Raw genomic sequence first — 18019 nt, forward strand, 5'->3', positions numbered from 1 at the left:
CTCTAGATCAATCCCCCCAAACAAAGAATTCTGTCCTTCGGTGACCTTTTGGGGGTGGCCAGGATTTTGACACCATGTGATTTAGTTCAACATAGAGTACATGACAAAGAGCGTGGAGGAGCCAGGTAATGGTTTGGACCATAAATCAGGAGCTGTTGTTAGGCCATAGCACTGACAGCTTCCTAACTGCTCCAGGGAGAGCTGCCAGGAGGTGGGGCCTGATGGCTGCAGGCTGTGGGAGCTGGCCTTTTAAAGTGACCACTGTCCTTAGGGGCAGGCCTGTGTTCTAACAAGAATCAGGGCAGAGCAAACAGTATGTGTAAATTCAGCCGTTCTGGCCAAGCTGTGGCCTGGCCTGTCAGTGACTGGCTGGAGCCTGCAGGGTAGTTCTTCAGACAACCTGTCATCAGCTGTCTTCCCCAGAGGGCACTGGGCCGGGTCTTACAGGGTGATCTGTTCAGGCCTAGCCTACCACCATAAATTGCTGTATTACCTGAGGGTGGGCTGTCCTGCCTATAGACCTTGCTGTCCCTAGAATTAAAGGCGACTTCAGGTTCAGGACAGTGACTTGTCTGAGTAAGTATGTACACAGGTACACCTTGAGGGACTAATGTACCCCCTTGCCGAGGGGATCAGGTAAGCCAGAGTACAGGAGGCAGACACAAAATGAAAGCAGAGGCACCAGGCTTTCATCCTGGCTTTAGTTACCTTATGGAGCCAAGTATGGAGGCAAATGCCACGTGCCAGTTAAAGCGGTGGGGGGGGGGGCACCTCAAGAAGCCTTAGAAATTGGGTACCAAGAGTGTGCGGTGTTGGAAGAGCTAAGAGGCAGGCAGGGGAAGGGCATCTCTCCTCAGACTTGCCTGGAAAATTCATCTTAGAGTTAGCCAGTTCCCCACCCCTTTTGTGAGGGATCTGCTATGGGAGTAAATTCTACCTTGTCCTAAAATAAAGAATTCACTTTTATTCAGTGGCAAAGCTGAATTTTACTCCTCAAGGTTTTTCTGTCTCCCCATAGTCCCTGGTCGTTAGCAGTTGTCAGGTGAGGCCAGGGCTGCCTCTGTTGAGGTGAGGATCATCCAGGCCATCTGTCTGCTCTGAGCAAAGGATGATTACTTACTGGGATTACATTGTCGGCGTGGGGACGGTCATTTAATCCCCTCTTTGCTTTGAGAGAATTAAATAGAGAAAGCTGTATTTGTGTGTGTGTGTGTGAGTGTGTGTGTGTAGCACATTGCCTTGGACCCACACGTAGTAACTGTATTAATTATTTTGCTGTGATAAAACACCACACCTGAAGGCAACTTAAGGAAGAAAGAGTTTATTTGAGGTTATGGTTCCAGAGAGAGAGTCCACAGTGGTGGGGAAACATCGCCACAGGCAGCCAGGGCAGGAAGCTGAGAGATCACAGGAAACAGGGCAAACTGGAAGTGGGGTGAGGCTGCAAACTCTCCAGGCCTGTCCCCAGTGATGTGCTTCCTCCAGCAAGGCCACACCACCTCCCCCAACCATGCCACCAACTTAGAGGGCACTTAAGCCACGACGGGAGCCAAACAGCAGGTGCCGCTGTTGTCCGAGCGACCATCATGAGCAGGGCTTCCAGGTGGCCGGCTTTAGCTGACAGAGAAAACTGTCTTTGAGATAACCTTAGGAAACCCAGGGCTAGGGATACAGCTATTCGTGCTTGTTGTGCCCAAGGATTTGATCCCAGCACTAAGGACTATTTCATATATTTAATGACCTCAAAGCCCTCATTTATTTGTTCACTCGAGAAGTCACAGAACAGGTCAGCAGCGGCTCTAGGGCTCAAGGGGACGGATAGTTTCTCAAGGATCCCGTACCCCTTCCCCTTAATGCTTACAAGTGTTTTCCGCCCTGCAGGCCTTTGCCCTTTCTTCTGTTCAGAGGGGCCTCACACCTCACTGAAGGCAGAGCAGGGCCTGTCAGGTGGGAGCCCGCCACCATCTATGGTCATCACGCCCTCCCTCCCTCTGTCCACGGCTGAGGAGTGCCACCTCCCCTTTAGCTGGACATTAGTCCCTGCTGCCTGGATCGTCTTGATCCTTCTCTGTCCCTCAGAAACCCGGGGATTTATTTTTTAGTTACTTAATCTTCTGCTTCCATGTTAGATTTAAATGCCCTTATTTAGAAAATGCACATAAACAGCTTTTTTTTCTTCACCGTCTTTGTTATACATGGATTCCCCTAAATCTCCAGCACACTCGTCAGTGAGACGAAGTTGGAATCAGTTCAGCAGTGGAAAAGAACAGCAAGGTTTTTATTTCGTGGAGTGGGGAAGAGAGGGGCATTCGCTGAAAGCTGATTCTGGTTCTGGGTGAGGCTTTTCAAGTACAGGATCGGGGCCGCAGCAGGCGGAGTCAAGGCCTGTTTTCTCAGGTGCAAACTGTCTGCTGGTGTTTTCCACTGAGGAGTTGACAGGTCTTTGGGGGAGTTTCTGCAGTAGACTAGTGCCCCATGTGCTCACAGGGCCTGCTCCAAGCAGTAAAGCACTGCGACCTGAGGTGGTAGAACAGCCGTGTCAGGTCTGTGACGTCAGAGGCGACACTGCTCTGTGTCCAGAATGCCTGTGAGGGCAGATGTTTTGGTTCTCAGCTTCCAACTTACTCTTTAGCCCCTTTCTCCTGTTCACAGCTAAATATTCCCAAAGAGCGTAGCTCTGCTCACTGACCCCACTCCTCGCTCTCCTGTCCCTTCCCAAGCGCTCTGGTCACAGTTCATATCCCTAAAATAGTGTTTACGAAAGTCTGTAGCAATGATCTCGTCTTTGACTCGAGCTGAGACTCCCTCATCTCATGAGCACAAGTGTCCAGCTTCTCCTCCTGAGAATCGGTCCTTGTCCTGCCTCTATGCACTGCCACTCTCCCTGTGGCCCTCCCCCTCTCTCCCCACTCCTTATCTGCAGGCATCTGCCCTTCTGACCTGTCATTAGGTGTTACCATCCCTCAAGACATGGGCTGGGGTCTCCTCCTAACTGCCCATTCTTTCTGTGGTTGTTGGGCTCACTGGTAGTGAAATCATTCATCCAAGCCTCCCTGAGAGCTTTGCCAGGGAGCAGCAGGCCGGGTAGTCAGGGGCAGGACTGCTGTCTTCTGTGGGTGGCGGACTGTGGCTGGTTCTGAATGCAGCTGTGCCGTATAAATGAGGACGCTGGTCACTCTTTGACTCTGGGCGGGGGCTGGCTTTTTAGAGCAATGGTTTTGTGGTAGAAGATTCTGGTTAACTTTGATTGGCTGTGCCCAGTCACTGCACTCACAGATAGCCCCTGTGGCACGGCTGTGCATTCACATGGCTTCAGTCATGCATCTCTCTCTCTCTCTCTCTCTCTCTCTCTCTCTCTCTCTCTCTTTCTCTTTCTCTCTCTCTCTCTCTCTCTCTAGCAGAGTCTGGAGCTTTGGACCCAGAACAGCTGGCATCTGCTCTGAGTGTCTTCCAAATGCTTACAGTTTCGTCTGCAAACATTAGCATTAGCATCATAACAAACAATCCTCCAAACCAGGAGGGCACAGGGATTTATTTCCCATTAGTATTTCTTCTGTTGGCTGGTCGTATCTCCCATGTGGCACATTAGGTGCCAAAACTACTTCTTGGGGTGGGGGTGGGGTAGAGAACTTGCTGTGTAGACCAGGCTGGCCTCAAATTCACCCAAATCTGCCTGTCTCTGCCTCCTGGGTACTGGGATTAAAGGAATGTGTTACCATCAGCCGACTTCCCAAAATTTCTTTTGCCTGTGATTTTTTTTTTTTTTCTTCCTACATTCTCCACTACACAGGGAAAAGAATGGTGGAAAATTTCTTTTTCACATCCCCATATATATATAGCCTGCTACAAAGAGACATGCTCTCTGATTCGTGCTTCTAAAAATATGAACTGTGATTTGTGGGCCGGGAGCCTGGCTCCTTGGAATCCTGAGTCCCAGCTTGGTCTCCCTGGCTTCTCATCCATACGAGCGGCCCATGCTGGCATCAGAATCTTCGAGTGCCTTCTGTGTGTTTTGTTGTGACACCTTGACATGTTTGGCTGTGGTTGTCAAGCTTGGGAAGGGAAAATGCCACCTGGGGAGCTTGCGACTCCCCAGATGCCACCTCTGGAGATTCTGGAATTACAAGGAGTCTCATTTTCACAAGCTCCCCTGGTGGTTCTGGGGACCACACTTGGCGAGCATTTGTCAAATGCGTCTTTAATCTCCCAGGAAGGATCCAGTCTGCAGTAGTGAGTTGGTCTCTGGAAACTTGGTGTGCTGTTAGAGTGATTCACTTCCCTCGTCTGAGTGTTTTGCCTGCATGTGTGCGCACAAGTGTGCCTGGTGTGTGCGGAAGTCCGCAGAGGGCATCAGAGCTCCTGGCACTGGAGTTAGGTGGTTATGAGTCACCCGGGGGATACTGGGAATAGAACCTGGGTCCTTTGTAAGGACAGCCAGTGCTCGTAACAGCTGAACCTGCTCTCCAGGCCCTCTGGAAACTTCCTTTGGCCACAGTGAGAACCATATCACTAATCCCAGATCTCGGTCAGTAGGACCCTTGGGGAGAACTTCACTCTTTCTCCTTGTAGGTCTCAATTTTTCTTTTTTTAATTTAAAGGCTTTCTGAAAAAATTATATGTAAACCTAATGGAAAAACTGAAACTCATGCTCTGAGCTTCCTGGGGTGGTGAGTTTGTACACCTTCTTAGGTGTCCCACTGAGGCCGATCTGTGGTGGCATGAAAACTCTAGGGACCATTGAAAGCAAGTGTGTAAAACCCAAATGCTGACATGTCCAGAGAGCCATGGAAATCACCTAGCCGCCAAAGACGATGAGGGATTGTAGGGACTTCCCAGCGGAGTGGCCAAAGGATTTTCTATCCAACTGAGACCATGGATGTCTGTATGCTGTGTTTGTGTTTGTAAGACATGGGAATGTGTGGTAGGATCCACAGGGGAAAGAGCCAGACTACATGACAAGGGAAATAGGCTGCCCTCCATGGAATCCCAAGACTGGTAGAAACCGAGGTCCAGAGTTGACGAAAGTCATGAGATGGGACAAGAATTCCCAGACTTGAAGAAGAGATGAAATGGAGAGTCAGGAGGGAGGAGAAGGTAAGTTAGCCGGGAGGCAGGCCGTGGGTTGACAATGCAGGAGGAGAGCAGCCTGGAGAGACAAAAGCGGCTGTGAGAGAAGCCAGCAAGTGGCATAGCATAGGTAGGACTGGACAAGGTCCTCTGAATGGACAAGATTAGGAATGGGGTGGAACTGCCAAGCACGCTGGAGCTCGTCACCAGGGTGGAGACTATGCCCATTTGGAAGAGCTTAGCTGGATTTGAACTCGAACCTAAAAAGTATCATGACTGGGTTGCATGTAATAACACTCACCCTGAAGGCCGTCTTCAGCTTGGGCTGTGTCCTGACCAAGTACACGCTGGAGAACAGAGTGGTAAGCTGATGACCTCAAAGCCTTGGGTGGACTGGGCCCCTCTGGACAGGAGAGTTGGCTTCACTGGTCACACGGGCGGGCTGCTGGGCTCCAGAAGCCTCTGGGAAGAGAATCAACACACCTCTTTTGAGTGGCACCTATTACTTGAGGCTGCAGCACAACTGGCGTGCAGCTGGAGACTTCATCCCCGAAGTCCTCTCTCCACCCTATAAAACCGCAAACCACGTGCCATGCGGGCAGTCTCCACTCAGGCAGAGACCGTGGCCCTTCGGTTGTTCTACTGTCTCGGGTGAGGTCCAGCTGTTTATCTCCAGGGTGCTTCCATGAATCTCACTATCAGCCAACCTCCGATCTCATCAGGCTGTGGCAAGGTTTTGCCAGTAACAAGGGGCTCATTCCTCCAGTGTAGTGTGGGTTTGCCTGGGTGAGCAATGACAGGCTGGCAGCATTTCCCCCTGGGCTCTAACTTAGACATCTATGAAGGTGGCACTCCAGCCACTGTGTCAGGCTCTCGTCTGTCTGTCCAGGGTGTTAATGAATAGAAAGGTCCATGCCTCAACCCTGGCTTTTAGCACCATTATGAAAAGGTTTCAGGCTTGGGACTCAAGGGGAAAACTGAGGCAGACTATCCACTTGGGTAAGAGATCTATTAGAAGAGTTACTAATACCATGGGCATAGACTTACAGTCAGACAGCTGCATATCCGGGGTTCTGAGGAGAGTTTGGATGTCAACCCCATAGGAAGACAAACAGTATGGCGGGGACCCTGTTGAGTGTTCAGGCCCAAAGGGCAGGATGGGGAGTCTTCTCATGGGTTTCAGAGTCAGGAGGTTTCATGTGTGCAGGCTGGCTCAGATCCCTTGGCTGGGTGGCGGGGAAATGGAGAAGGGTCTTGTATTCTGGGAAAACTGTGGCGCTCTGAAGGGATGGGGACAGTTTAGAGGGATCTCGTCTAACCGAGTTGTACCCATCATACAAGTCAGGGATGTGTCTCCTGGAATCTGGGGACCTGAGCATCTGTTAGTGGCTTGGAGACCCACACACAGGTTGTCCGTAGGGGCTGCCGGGTCCTGCACAGGACCAGAGGAAGAGATGAAGCCACAGGCAGCTTTGCTGACGGGCACCACCAGATGGCTTCCGGAGGACAGCCGTCCAGGCAGTTGGGCGGGACCAAGGGTCAGCCAACTTCCCTGTCCTCCAAGGAGGAAGCCTCAATGGCACAGGGCCCTCATGATCACCCTAGGTCAGCTCCTTGGGGCGTAATCTAGATTAGAGACATCAGCAGATCAACCAGTGGTACAGGTTCTACCGAGTTGACAGGATTATTGTGCTTCGGATTCCTCTGTGTCTCCTAACCTGTGACCAACATCCCTGCCAACCAAGCCATGGGAACAAGAAAAGAACGGAGCCAGGCAGTGGTGGCACACGCCTTTAATCCCGTGTAGGCCGAGGCAGGTGGATCTCTGTGACTTCAAAGAGTGACTCCAGGACAGTCAGGACTACGTGGTGAAACTCTTGTCTTGGAAAACAAAAACAAAAGCTAAAAGAACGGAACCCAAATGAGTGCTGTCATCCCCACTGAGTCCTAAGTGCTCCCCCAGCGAGAGCTTCACCGTTTTTCTCTACGGAGCAGAAGTGTATCTGTGTTCAGGCACAGCCGCTCAGTTAAGCTCAGTACTTCCCATCTGCCGAGTCCCAACTGCTAGGCCCGAATCTGACCTTCCAGAACAACACGATGACCCTCAAGCAGGAAGGGGCTGACGGTGACCTTCTCACTGGCCCTTCTGGAACACGGCTTCCCATTCTGCTGCCTGGCCTTGGCTTTCACCTGGAGCTCCTCTTCCGTGCTGCGTTTGCACTGTCACGGCTCCGTCCCCCAATAGTCTTTCCAGAACCCCGTGTAAGACACACTGAAAAACTGCCAGTTGGTTCACCCATGATGCCAGCGGGGTCACAGCTGGCCAACTCCTCACGGTGGAAACTCCCTGCCCCTGGTCCTGGAGAGCTTGAGGCACAGGCCTGGCCCAATCAGTGCCATGGCCAGTGCTGGCCAAGGTGATTACGTGAGTTATAGTTGTGAGCACATACCCAACAAGAAGCAACTTCACAGACGAAGTTTGGTTTGAGGTCTGGAAAGGATACAATCTGTAAGGCAGAGAAGACATACGGCGGCAGAACAAGTGGGTGCTAGTCATGGGCATTGTCCAGGCGCAGAGAGCAGCCAGGAAGGAAATTAGAGCTTCAGAACCAAGTCCTTCCCCCAGTGACCCCCTGTTGTTCAGAGAAGCCCTGGCTCCAGATGGTTTCACAACTTTCCAAAACAGTGCTGCCAGCTACAGACCAAGTGTTGAAACACTTGAGCCTCTGGGTGACACTTCACACTTGAGTCAGAACAGGGATGGATCTGCCGTGAGGCGGCTCGGTGTGTGGGTGCTGTGGACCTCGGCAGCTTGGCCCAGCATGTGTCTGCCTGGCCTCGAGCCTCCAACAGTGGTAGGCTATGTCAAGGGCTGCCATGCCGGAGCTGACCAGCCAGTGGCTGGCACTGCTATCTGCCATTTCAAAAACCATCCACATTTCTTTTCCCTCCCTCCGCTTCTCGAGCTGACCGGTTCTCTGTCGCTTTCTACTCGGCGTTTATGGAGGCCTGCTGTCGGGCAGCAGTAACGCTTGCAGACTGTGGAACATCTGTTGAGTCTGAGTGGCCCTGTCTGGGATAAAGGCTTGAAGGGACAGCAGCCCCCCTGCCCAGGGGCTGTGTGTGGGACCGGGAGGACGCAGGGTTAGTACCTAGCTGCTGCTGCTTTTCAGAGGCTCCTTGCTTTCACGCCGACACTGCCGACTGAAGCCCCTAGTTACTGTGCGGCTACATCAAAGGGGCACCGCCTCCTGCCTGGGAATCAGGGCCTTTGCAGGCTCTCGCTGTGGAGCCTCCCCATCCGGAGGGTGAAGAGCGTCCCTTCTCTGCCACGTAAGTGGATTCTCATCGGAGACCCTGCCTTGCTGGCACCCCTGTCTGTCCGTCAATGATGTTACTAACTCTTCCAGAACACCTTTTAATTCTACTAATCTGTCCCAGTGTCCTCTTGAACCACCCGCCCATCCAACCCTCCCCTCATCCAGCCAAGTTTCTTCCTTGAAGCTGTGATCTATCTGCTCAGACTTGTACTTTAAACTGCCTTCTGTTCAAGCCGGCGTTCACCTCAAGCATGTGAACACCCGCCTGTACTCCCAGTGTTTGCTTTCTCCTCCTGTCCCCTGTATCTCCCCCTGGTAGCATTGTCCTTCACTGTCCTGGGCAGGTGGCTGCAGGCCACCCTGCTCTTAGGTTGCTCCCTGCAAACCCCCTCCTTGGAGAGACTCCCTCTATCACTGAGGCACAACACCTGAGCGCTCCCCTCCCCTCTGCCTATTTGATTCTTCCAAAGGGGCAGAAAGCCAGGGTTCTCCTGAGTTATCAGAGGGAGCCAGGGCCTGGAGGGCAGAGCACTTGGCAGTTGAGTGCCGAACAGAAAATATCAGAGAGAGATAAGGAATTGGCTGTGTGTGCTCTGTCTTGTTTGCCGATGTGGGATGATGGGAACAGGAAGGAGGAACGGGAGGAAGGAACCGCAAGCCTGTCTCCATCCTCAGTCACTAAGATGGGTCATGTGTCACGGAGCGATTTGTGTGAGATGATGATCCAAGCGGAACCTGCTGGCTGATGACAACAGAACATCTCTGGTTGGGGAAATTTGGATCAGAAAGAAAAGGCTGAGGAAGACAAACTTTATTTTCATCTGACACAGATTTCCTGACTTAGCAAAAGGAAGTGACTTTTCCCTGTGCTGTCTGGGGCTTCCTGAGCAGGTACAGTGAGACATGGCAACTGACCCAGTTCGTCTTTTCTGTTTGGTTCTTAGCTGTCCCTTATCACACAGGACTAACTAGAGCAGAGGCGCCCATGCCTGCTCGCCAGACTGGGGGTGGCCCTGTTGTCCCAAGGAGCAGATAACTGGGCAGAGCTTTTCTAGAGAGACTGCCCTAGAGAAACGTCAAGGCAGTCCTCGGAAGAAGAGGGCCTTGGATCTTCCCCTTCGTGATAAAGGCCAAAGGGCAAAGCCACAGCGACTCCTAGACCTGGCATTCACGACTTTGTGACTTACTCATAGCACGGGTTCATGTTTCCTTCTGGACTCCTAGCCAGAGCCCAAGGCTGGGATGAGTCTAGAGTCTATGTGGTGTGTGTCTCTGACTCTCCTCATCTTCCGTTGCCCCCAGCAAGCTGGAGTTGGGAACGTGAGCTAGGAGACCTCTTGTCAGTGTCCTCACTCTCGTGAAGGCACCCCTTCCACACACTCGCCCACAGTGCTTAAGTTAAAAGGGAAAAGACTGGTGATGTCACTCAAACCCAAATCATCCAAATCCAGGACTATCGATCTGGTTTTAACACGCAGGAAGACTCTGGTCCTCCAAACCCCAGCGTGGCACCCGGGAACTGTTTGAGCCATTCCTACCTTCAGGAGCCTTGCTCATCAGGGTGGTCCTCGCTTCTGAAGGTTCTGAAAGGGGGGCTGAGAGCCCGGAGACCCATCAGCAAGCTGAGCATTTTGAAGGTCAGGAAACGGAGAGTTGAAGCCTTTTGTCTCCCAATTTGCTTTGTAAACAGTATGTGTTCCTAAAATATTAGCTGGTTGAACTTTTGAGCAACTGAAAAGACCATGTGCCATCATATCCCACCCGACTGATCCCTGGACAAGAAGTCTGACAGCAAAGTATTTAGGACTGAATTCAGCTAAACGTAGTGCTGAAAAGCCCGGAAGTCTCCGTGTTCGCACAGCAGCTGCGGCTGGAGTTTCCTACCTTGCAGGATGCAGGAGGGCGGCGCCAGCGACTGGGAGGCTGAGGCAGAAGGAATTACCTGGGCTACAGGGTGAGACCCTGCCTCAAGAAACAAAACTCCATTGTGTGGAACTGGGACGCTTCTGAAATAAATAGCTAAAAGCGGTGGACGCTTGCTTCCTCCTCCCTTCTTTGTCCAGGTCGTTCAGGGGTTCTCAGTCTGGGGCTCCCCAGCACCCGTGGGCTCTGAGGTGGGATGGAGGCAGGGAAACTGGCTGTAGAGGAGACCGAGTCTTCCATGGTCACACACACATTGTGTATATATAAAACAACAAAATATTTTAATTTTTTTCCATGACAGCAAGCGTTCTTCAGTAAGGTTACACCTGCCTAACTACCGGGCGACAGCATGGTTAATGCTTCAGGACAGGAGGTTGGGGAGAGTGTCAGGACAGGTCACAATTTTGTACTATCAGTTCACCCACAGCTCGAAATGTAGTAGCTTGTCCCGGCTGCAAATGCCACAAGACACCAATCATGCACCTCACCCCCACCAGACTTTCATAAAAAAACACGTGTATATGTATTTAGCACAGTAAACGCGCCTGCTATGCACTCTAACATAGAGCACGGGGACATACGCTATGGAGTTCAGCCTTCCCGTCTCCACAGGCAAGAGCTGGAGGGGTCAACAGAAGTGTGCCGGCAGAAGTTCAGGGCACAGCACGCTGCAGAGACTCTCCCCACACCGAGAATCGCCACCGCTGGCCAGCGAGTAGCAGGTAAGTTCCCAGAAAGCAGAGCTGGCGAGCTGCACCTGAGTCATTGGTACCCAGAAGTCATTCCGAGTCTGCTCTCCAGATTGGCGTTGGGGTCAAGTGTAACTGTGTCCCTCAGACACTTGCACACCCTCGCTCCTGTGCCCCAGGGAAAGTGCACTTCCGATGGCAGATATAAAAATAGATTGGCACGCTCTTGACACAGGGAGAGGGAACTTGAAGTGGCTTCCCCGAATCCCAAACACTTGTCCCCTCGGTCCGCAGTGAAGGCCCTGAGGCCTGCTTCATGCTCTGCGCAGGCCCGGGAGGAAAAGCCGGGCCCAGCCGGTCTCCGTGGGGAACTGTTGGGCCCAGTCACCCCAGCACACGCCTCCTCTCCACCAGCCCCAGGCTCCCCAGCAAGTTCTGGGTAGGTAAGCCTGCTCGGCTCTCGGCTCTCTGTCTCCGGGAGAAAGGGTGGCTCCACCACACTCAAGAGGACGCAGTCCTTGGCCCTCTTGGGGCCTGTGCTAGGAGCTCTGGATCAACCGTCTATAGTGGGGCATGATTTCGTGCTCTGGCAGGTGAAGTGCAAATTCCAAGGCCACTAACACTGGGAATTCAAAGGCAATCAGTTCCCGCCTGTTCAGTCGGAACTTCTCTTCCAGTTTCTGCAAATTCAACAGAACCATTTTAGTTTTGCATTTAAAAACTTAAGTTTCTGGTGGGTTTTTTTCCCCCCAAGTGTAACTTTTCTATTAAGCTTGTGGGTGTTTATCACTGATGCATTTATCACTGATGCATCTGCTCTCCGTCGCTGTAACAGAATACTGGAGCCTGGGTGACTTTAAAAAAGTAGAGGTTCTGAAGGCCAGGATGTCCAAAGCTGGGCAGAGTCCAAAGTCCTAAAACTCGTTCTGTAGACCAGGCTGGCCTCTAACTCACAGAGATCTGCCTGCCTCTGCCTACTGAGTGCTGGGATTACAGATGTGCGCCACCATCGCCCAGCTCTAGCTGGGATGCTGATTGCTCCCATTATAAATGAGTCAGGCTTGGAGGTCAGATCACACTGGCCAGCAAGCATCACTGTACAGCAATCTGATGGCACAAGGTGAGGATTTGTGATTCAGCCTTTTCCTCTCACTCGTGTCCTCTCACTTAAGTCCCCCATGAGGCTGTCCCACATCTAAACAGCTGAGTGGCCAATGGCTCCTCACCTGTCCACCCAACAATACAGGTTTCTGGGATCAGAAACAAAAGAGGAACAGTGGGGAGACAAAAGTCCCCCATTTGCTGGAGCACTCGGTGTCTCTGCTTACGCTCAGCTTCTGGCTGATGAAGCACCAGGCGAGCAGAGTGGTGACTGACAGCACTGAGGTTAAGGGGGAGGGATCTCAGGGTAGTGGCTGCTCTCAGACCGCAGCCGTGTTAACTGTTGTGTTCTGTGTTGATACTGTCAGCGTCTGCTGTGTGGCTCAGTACTGAAGTCTGATCAAATGTGCATCAGTACTACTACTGAGGATGCTTTAGCTCAGCATTGAGAGAGAGACAGAGAGAGAGAGAGAGATAGACAGATAGATAGGTATTTCCCACTTTATCTGGGGACCCTCACATAGATCCCTGAAACCATAGTATCATATCCTTTAGATATGTAATGAGAGTATAATTAGAGTAAAGTTTGACTTATAAATTGTGCACAATAAAATCAGTGACAACTAAGCCGGGCGTGGTGGCACATGCCTGTAATCCCAGCACTCAGGAGGCAGAGGCAAGCAGATCTCTGTGAGTTAGAGGCCAGCCTAGCCTACAAAGCCAGTCTAGGACGCCAAGGATGGAGAAACACTGTCTCAACAACAACAAACAAAGAAAACCAGATCAACAACAACTAACACTGCAATGAAAGCTGCCTAGCCCCACAGCTTTGTGAGCTGGTGCAGAATCGTGGTGCAGGAATGAATCGGACAGCAGAACTGTGGTGCTGGGCCAGCCAGTAGCCGGTGAGGTGACTGATAGGTGCTGGTAGCAAGGTGACTCCCAAGAACACAGGGACCACTGGGGCAGGGTTAGTTTTCACCACAGTTCTTAGATGGTACACAACCTAAAATGTACAGATTGCTTATCTGGGGACTTTTCTGTGCGGTATTTGGGGCTGTGGGTACTGGGCAACAGACCAGGAGAAGCCTGGTAAATAGGCACAACCCTATAACCCTATTGATTCTTAGTGTGGATCTGGCACCCCATGATCGCTTCCATGCTCACGTAGCTACAGCACACACTAGACCATTTCTGAAAATTAGTAAAGCACGGGCATAAATAATGTTCTTTCTTTAAAAATGTGCTCAACACCTACTTTAGTCTCGTTCATCACTAGACACAATGGGGCAGTCAGGCATACAGGCCCGGGACATCGTACGGACGTCTGTTCTGTACTCTTTGCTGTCGCTGCCTCTCCTGGAGCTAGCCCACTCCTCAGCTATGAGAATGCTTTTAAGACACAAGCTAATGATGAAGAATTCTGCCTCTCACACCACCTCCATCTCTCACTCTAAGGAGGCCACTGTCCACTGGTGGGGCAGCCCAGCACTGACTGGCATTCTTCAACCTGGCCATTCCTGAGCCGGCACCTGCCTGGTGTGCACCCCTTTCTCAAATCCTTCCCTCTCCTTCCCCCCCTCGGGATTCTGAGTGTATGCACGCGTGGCCCTGGGGTAGTACAGTTAGGAGTAAGGCCCCTGGGCGTAATCATATGCGGCTGAGATGGGTGTCCTGGAGAGCTCAAAGGAGACCAGAGTCAGAAAAGGGCACATGTAAGCCAGGGTGAAAAGCCGGTGACCTTGAACTGGCCAGCTCTTACAGCTATGAGAAATCAGCCACCATATTGTGCACGGCATGTCCTCTTGGGAACTGTGGGTAATAACACGTTTTTCAATAGCAGTTGGCTCCTGGCCTGTTGTCTTTTTTTTAGTTATATACTACATTTCACGCACATGTATACATTTGTGTACTGGGGTTTCACTGTACCACTGCGCCACAGCCTTCCCCGACTCTCTTAGTTTGGGATGCCTTGGCTGGCTTTGAACTTCAGTCCTTCTGCCTTCGCCTCCAAAGCAGCCGAGTTTATGGGTCTATGCCACAAGGCCTGCCTATATACTGTAAGTTAAAACAGGTATTCATAAATCAGCCTAGGCCATCAGGGTTTCCTTGCTTTGGTGGGGCTTGCCTTTAGAAGAAAGCTGACACAACCCCACTGAAGCCCACATTTCTGGTGGGTGTTCTGAGGTCCCGCTGCTGACAAGCTTTGTGGTTACCATGGCTTCTCTGGCTATGAGAATAACTTCATCCCTAATGCTCCCTGGGAAAGACCTCTAGTTCATGACCCAACGCTGGCTCTTTAGTCTTGTCCGGTTAGGTCATCCATTTCTTCTACAAATACTTTTACAGCCTTTATCTCTATTAGCTGTCAAGGTCCATCTGCCTGCCAGGGGACCCTTGGACGGAGCGCCCGCCCCTCCCCACAGCCATCCAGGCACAGCCCACTTACATCGATTAGATGCTTGACTTCATGCTTTTTGAGGTCACTTCCGACCTTGGCTGCTAGCAGCACACACGCTCCCGCACAGAGCTTCCGGTTCTGCTTGTTCAGCTTCCCCCTGAGGGCGAGCTTCTCGAAGTAGACAAAAGCCATGGCCACCGTGGGCTCCTCGAAGCCACAGTCCTCCTGAGCAAGCTTCCGCATCTCTCTCTTCAGACTAGGGAAAGACAGGAAGCAGAGAGTCCTGAGCGAGCTTAGGGGACCCGAAAGAAGACAATGACACCATCTGGAAAGCATCTTCTCTGTTTCATTCCCACAGGGGTTCGGGCCGGGATTAATCTATAGTAGATGTGGGAGCAGAGCCCGTCGATGGGGCTCTGGCCTCTCTGTGGGTCTACTGACAAAGACACAGCATGGCCCACGTCACCACTCCAGGGGTGACGGGCAGGCAGGGCTCCAAAGAATAGGACATAGAAGGCTGCCACAGAACACAGTTCATGTCTGAGTCCCCAAGAAAAGAGGGGCGGGGCTCCTCACAGTGGAAAAAAAGAAAAAGGGATCCCTGCTTATTTTAGAACTCTATCCGGTACTCGGTCTAAGCTCTGCAAATTATTGATTACCCTTGTTAAGTCAGATCTGGCTGAAGCAAGGCCACTTTCAAAAGATGTCCTTTCAAAAGATGCCTTAAACAGACTCGGCACGGATACTTAACTCTTCTTCGGTTTGGAACACGCCAGAATGAAACCTGTGTTAGCGTACACAGCAGGGTGAACCCTGCACACACCCCGCATCTCAGCAGCAGTTACCACACGCCGGCGACGCTGGGGGCACCGCAAAACAAAACAAAACCACAACAAAACAAGTCATCTCCAGCTTGGCAGGGTGAGTGGCTGGCAGACGTGGTCACCACACATCCAGCCAATCGTCTATCTGGGAAATCTGGGCCTGTCTCTCTGTTTTGGCTGTTTGGGTCCTTGAAGTCATGTCTGGGTAGGTGGAGTCAGCCTGTGCCTGAAGGTACCAGTTCCATGCACTTTTGTTTTGCCTGCATCCCAGAAAGCTGGCACTTGAATGCTTCTCATTCTGGTTTGACTTTTTTTTTTTTTTTTTTTTTTAAGACATGACTCATGTATCCTAGGCTGACCTCAAATTTCTGCCTCTGTCTCCCAAGCGCTGGGACCACAGGACCATGTAACCACCCCTGGGTTGTATAGTGAGGGAGTTTGAACCCAGGGCTTGGCATGAAAGGCAAGCACTCTACCAACTGAGCTCACGCCCAGACCCGTCCTCTCAGTTTTTTATAACCTCAGTTTTACTGAGCCGGCAAGCTGCAGGCAGACGGCATGAAATGATTTTTCTCACTGAAAGCATCTCCACAAGAGCTGTGTCAGCTGCGGGGTCAGCTTAGCCTGAGGCCTGGGGCTCTGCCACGACATCCAGGCACAAGTCAGGCAGCAGTGGAAGAATGTCTAGTGAGCGTGACTGTGTTCCTTTCCCAGGGAACAAGAAGAACTGTGACACCAGGCATGAGCTCAGTGTGTGCTGGAGAGGCCTGGAGGAAAGGCCAGGGCGGTGTGTGCCTCCCTACCTCCTGATTTTGCTGAGAGTTAGCTTAATGTGCGGAAACTTCTCCTTGAAGGTTTCGTTCATGTCCTTCTTGAGGTCCGAGGGCTTCACGTAGTCTATCACCGTGGTCTGGAACAGAGGCAGGAAGAAACATCACTGCAGCCATGTACAAGCTAGGCCCATGCAGCAGGAGACAAAAGACAATCATCGGAAGTGGCCAGTGGACCTTCAGGCCGAGCGTCTCAGCATGTTGTCCGTACTGGGCAGGATTCGAAGGTGTGGGATTTAGATCTGGAGTTCTGGGTTCAAATCCACCCCCAGCTACTCAGTGGCCTGCCTTTGGGAGACCCCAACATCCCAGATCCTACCTTTCATGGCTATTTTGAGAACCGTGAGAGGTGCTCTGTATAGTTCCCTGCATATTATAGGGGTGCAACAAATTCTAGCTGCTGTTTAAATAGTTTGTTTATTTTTGAAACAAGGCTCTAGGTATTCAGACTGGCCTTGAACTCAGTATTCCTCATACTGGGATTACATATGTTAGTACCACGTCAAGATACCTTCTAAAACATGTATTCATGTCTGTGCACACATGTACATGATTGCTTTGCCATGTTGCAATTATGGGGGAGGTTGTCAGAAGGTATCTCGTGGGAGATGATTCTCTCCTACCACACGCGTTCAGGAAAGCAAGCCCTGCTTGTCAGGCTCGGTGGTAGGCGTCCTCACCTACTCAGCCCTTTCACCAGCCCCAGCTAACTTTGGTCTCACGGAGTAGAATTCTGTGCTTGCTTCTCCATTACAGCTTTTGTTCAGTGTTAATGCTCCCAGGTTCAGCTGCATGGTAGCTTGTACATGCATTTCCTTCAGAGGCAGAATGACATTCCATCACAGGCATTTAACAGTGACTGTTAGTAACAGTCCCTTGTTTAAACTCTGCCTGTCCCTGAAGACTGCTTCCTTTGAGTCCTTTGGGGATGTTTTAGCTTTCCTTTCCCGGCACTCTGAGCAGTTAACACTGAATCAGTATTTTGCTCGGTCACAGCATTTAGTCTCAGCTTATCTCAGAAGGGCACCTGCTGAGGGCGCTCTTCCGGATGACAACCGAAGTCCCCTTCGGCAGGTGACTGGCTTCCATAGGAAGCCGCTCTTATCCCTTGGGATGTGAGGTCAACCAGCCCCAGGGATGACCAACAGAACCCAGGCAACATTTCCCTAGTAACCCTAGCTAGCGTTGGCAGGCTTCTCTGGACCCTTGGCTTGGGGTTATTCTTAATGGATCTTTAGATTTGGTGGTGCTAAGAAGCAAACCCAGAGCCCTGGGTGTGCCTGGCAAGTACTGTACCACTGCGCTGCACCCCAGCTTACGGGTTTAGAATAGGCACATGAACGGTGCCGGGTGGCAGCTGAAAGCCACATAGAGCCCCGTTCAAAGGGATCTTAATAGCATTTTCTTTCTCTGGAGTATTAACACTAACTGTAGCAATATTAGCCCGATTCTGTTAAACCAGGTTCACAACTTTGTGACATTTGGGGAGATGAGAAATCAGATGAGTAACTCCAAGCCAGGACATACAATTCAACTGAGCATTTGATTTTTCCAACAGGTCTGTCCAAACATTTGGGGCGATGGGAGACGCAGGTCCTTCCCTGCAGGAACCATGGCAGCTGACCAGATGTGGGCTATAGCAAAGTACGCCCAACACTTCCCACACAAACCTCAACTTACAGGTGAGGAAACTGAGGGTGGTGGAGACAACTACCAAGCTACAGGGAGGCCAGCAGTGAGATCCAGGCCTCTCGCTTTGGTGCTCTCGGCTGTGCTTACACACCGTCTTTCAGGCCGTTCTCCCCTAATCAGCCTAGGAAAAGCTGCGAGTAGCTCCCTATTCAGGAGGCTGTCACAAAGAGGT

The 18019-nt window shown here is 51.5% G+C and overlaps 1 protein-coding gene across 1 annotated transcript in view; it reads right to left on the bottom strand.

Moving 5' to 3' along the window:
• Nucleotides 1–10572: 10572 nt before the first annotated feature.
• The window catches only part of Cables1 (Cdk5 and Abl enzyme substrate 1), a 177772-nt gene continuing 170325 nt past the window's right edge, over nt 10573–18019 (bottom strand). Inside the window, exons 11-13 of the mRNA XM_055625726.1 lie at nt 16129–16235; nt 14550–14757; nt 10573–11679 (exon numbers count right to left, since the gene is read on the bottom strand). Coding sequence (XP_055481701.1) covers nt 11539–11679; nt 14550–14757; nt 16129–16235 — 456 coding nt within the window. The 3' untranslated portion in view covers nt 10573–11538. The remainder of the gene's footprint in view (nt 11680–14549; nt 14758–16128; nt 16236–18019) is intronic.

Source organism: Psammomys obesus, unplaced genomic scaffold (assembly GCF_907164565.1).
Source record: "Psammomys obesus unplaced genomic scaffold, mPsaObe1.curated_primary_1811, whole genome shotgun sequence".
NCBI lineage: Eukaryota > Metazoa > Chordata > Mammalia > Rodentia > Muridae > Psammomys > Psammomys obesus.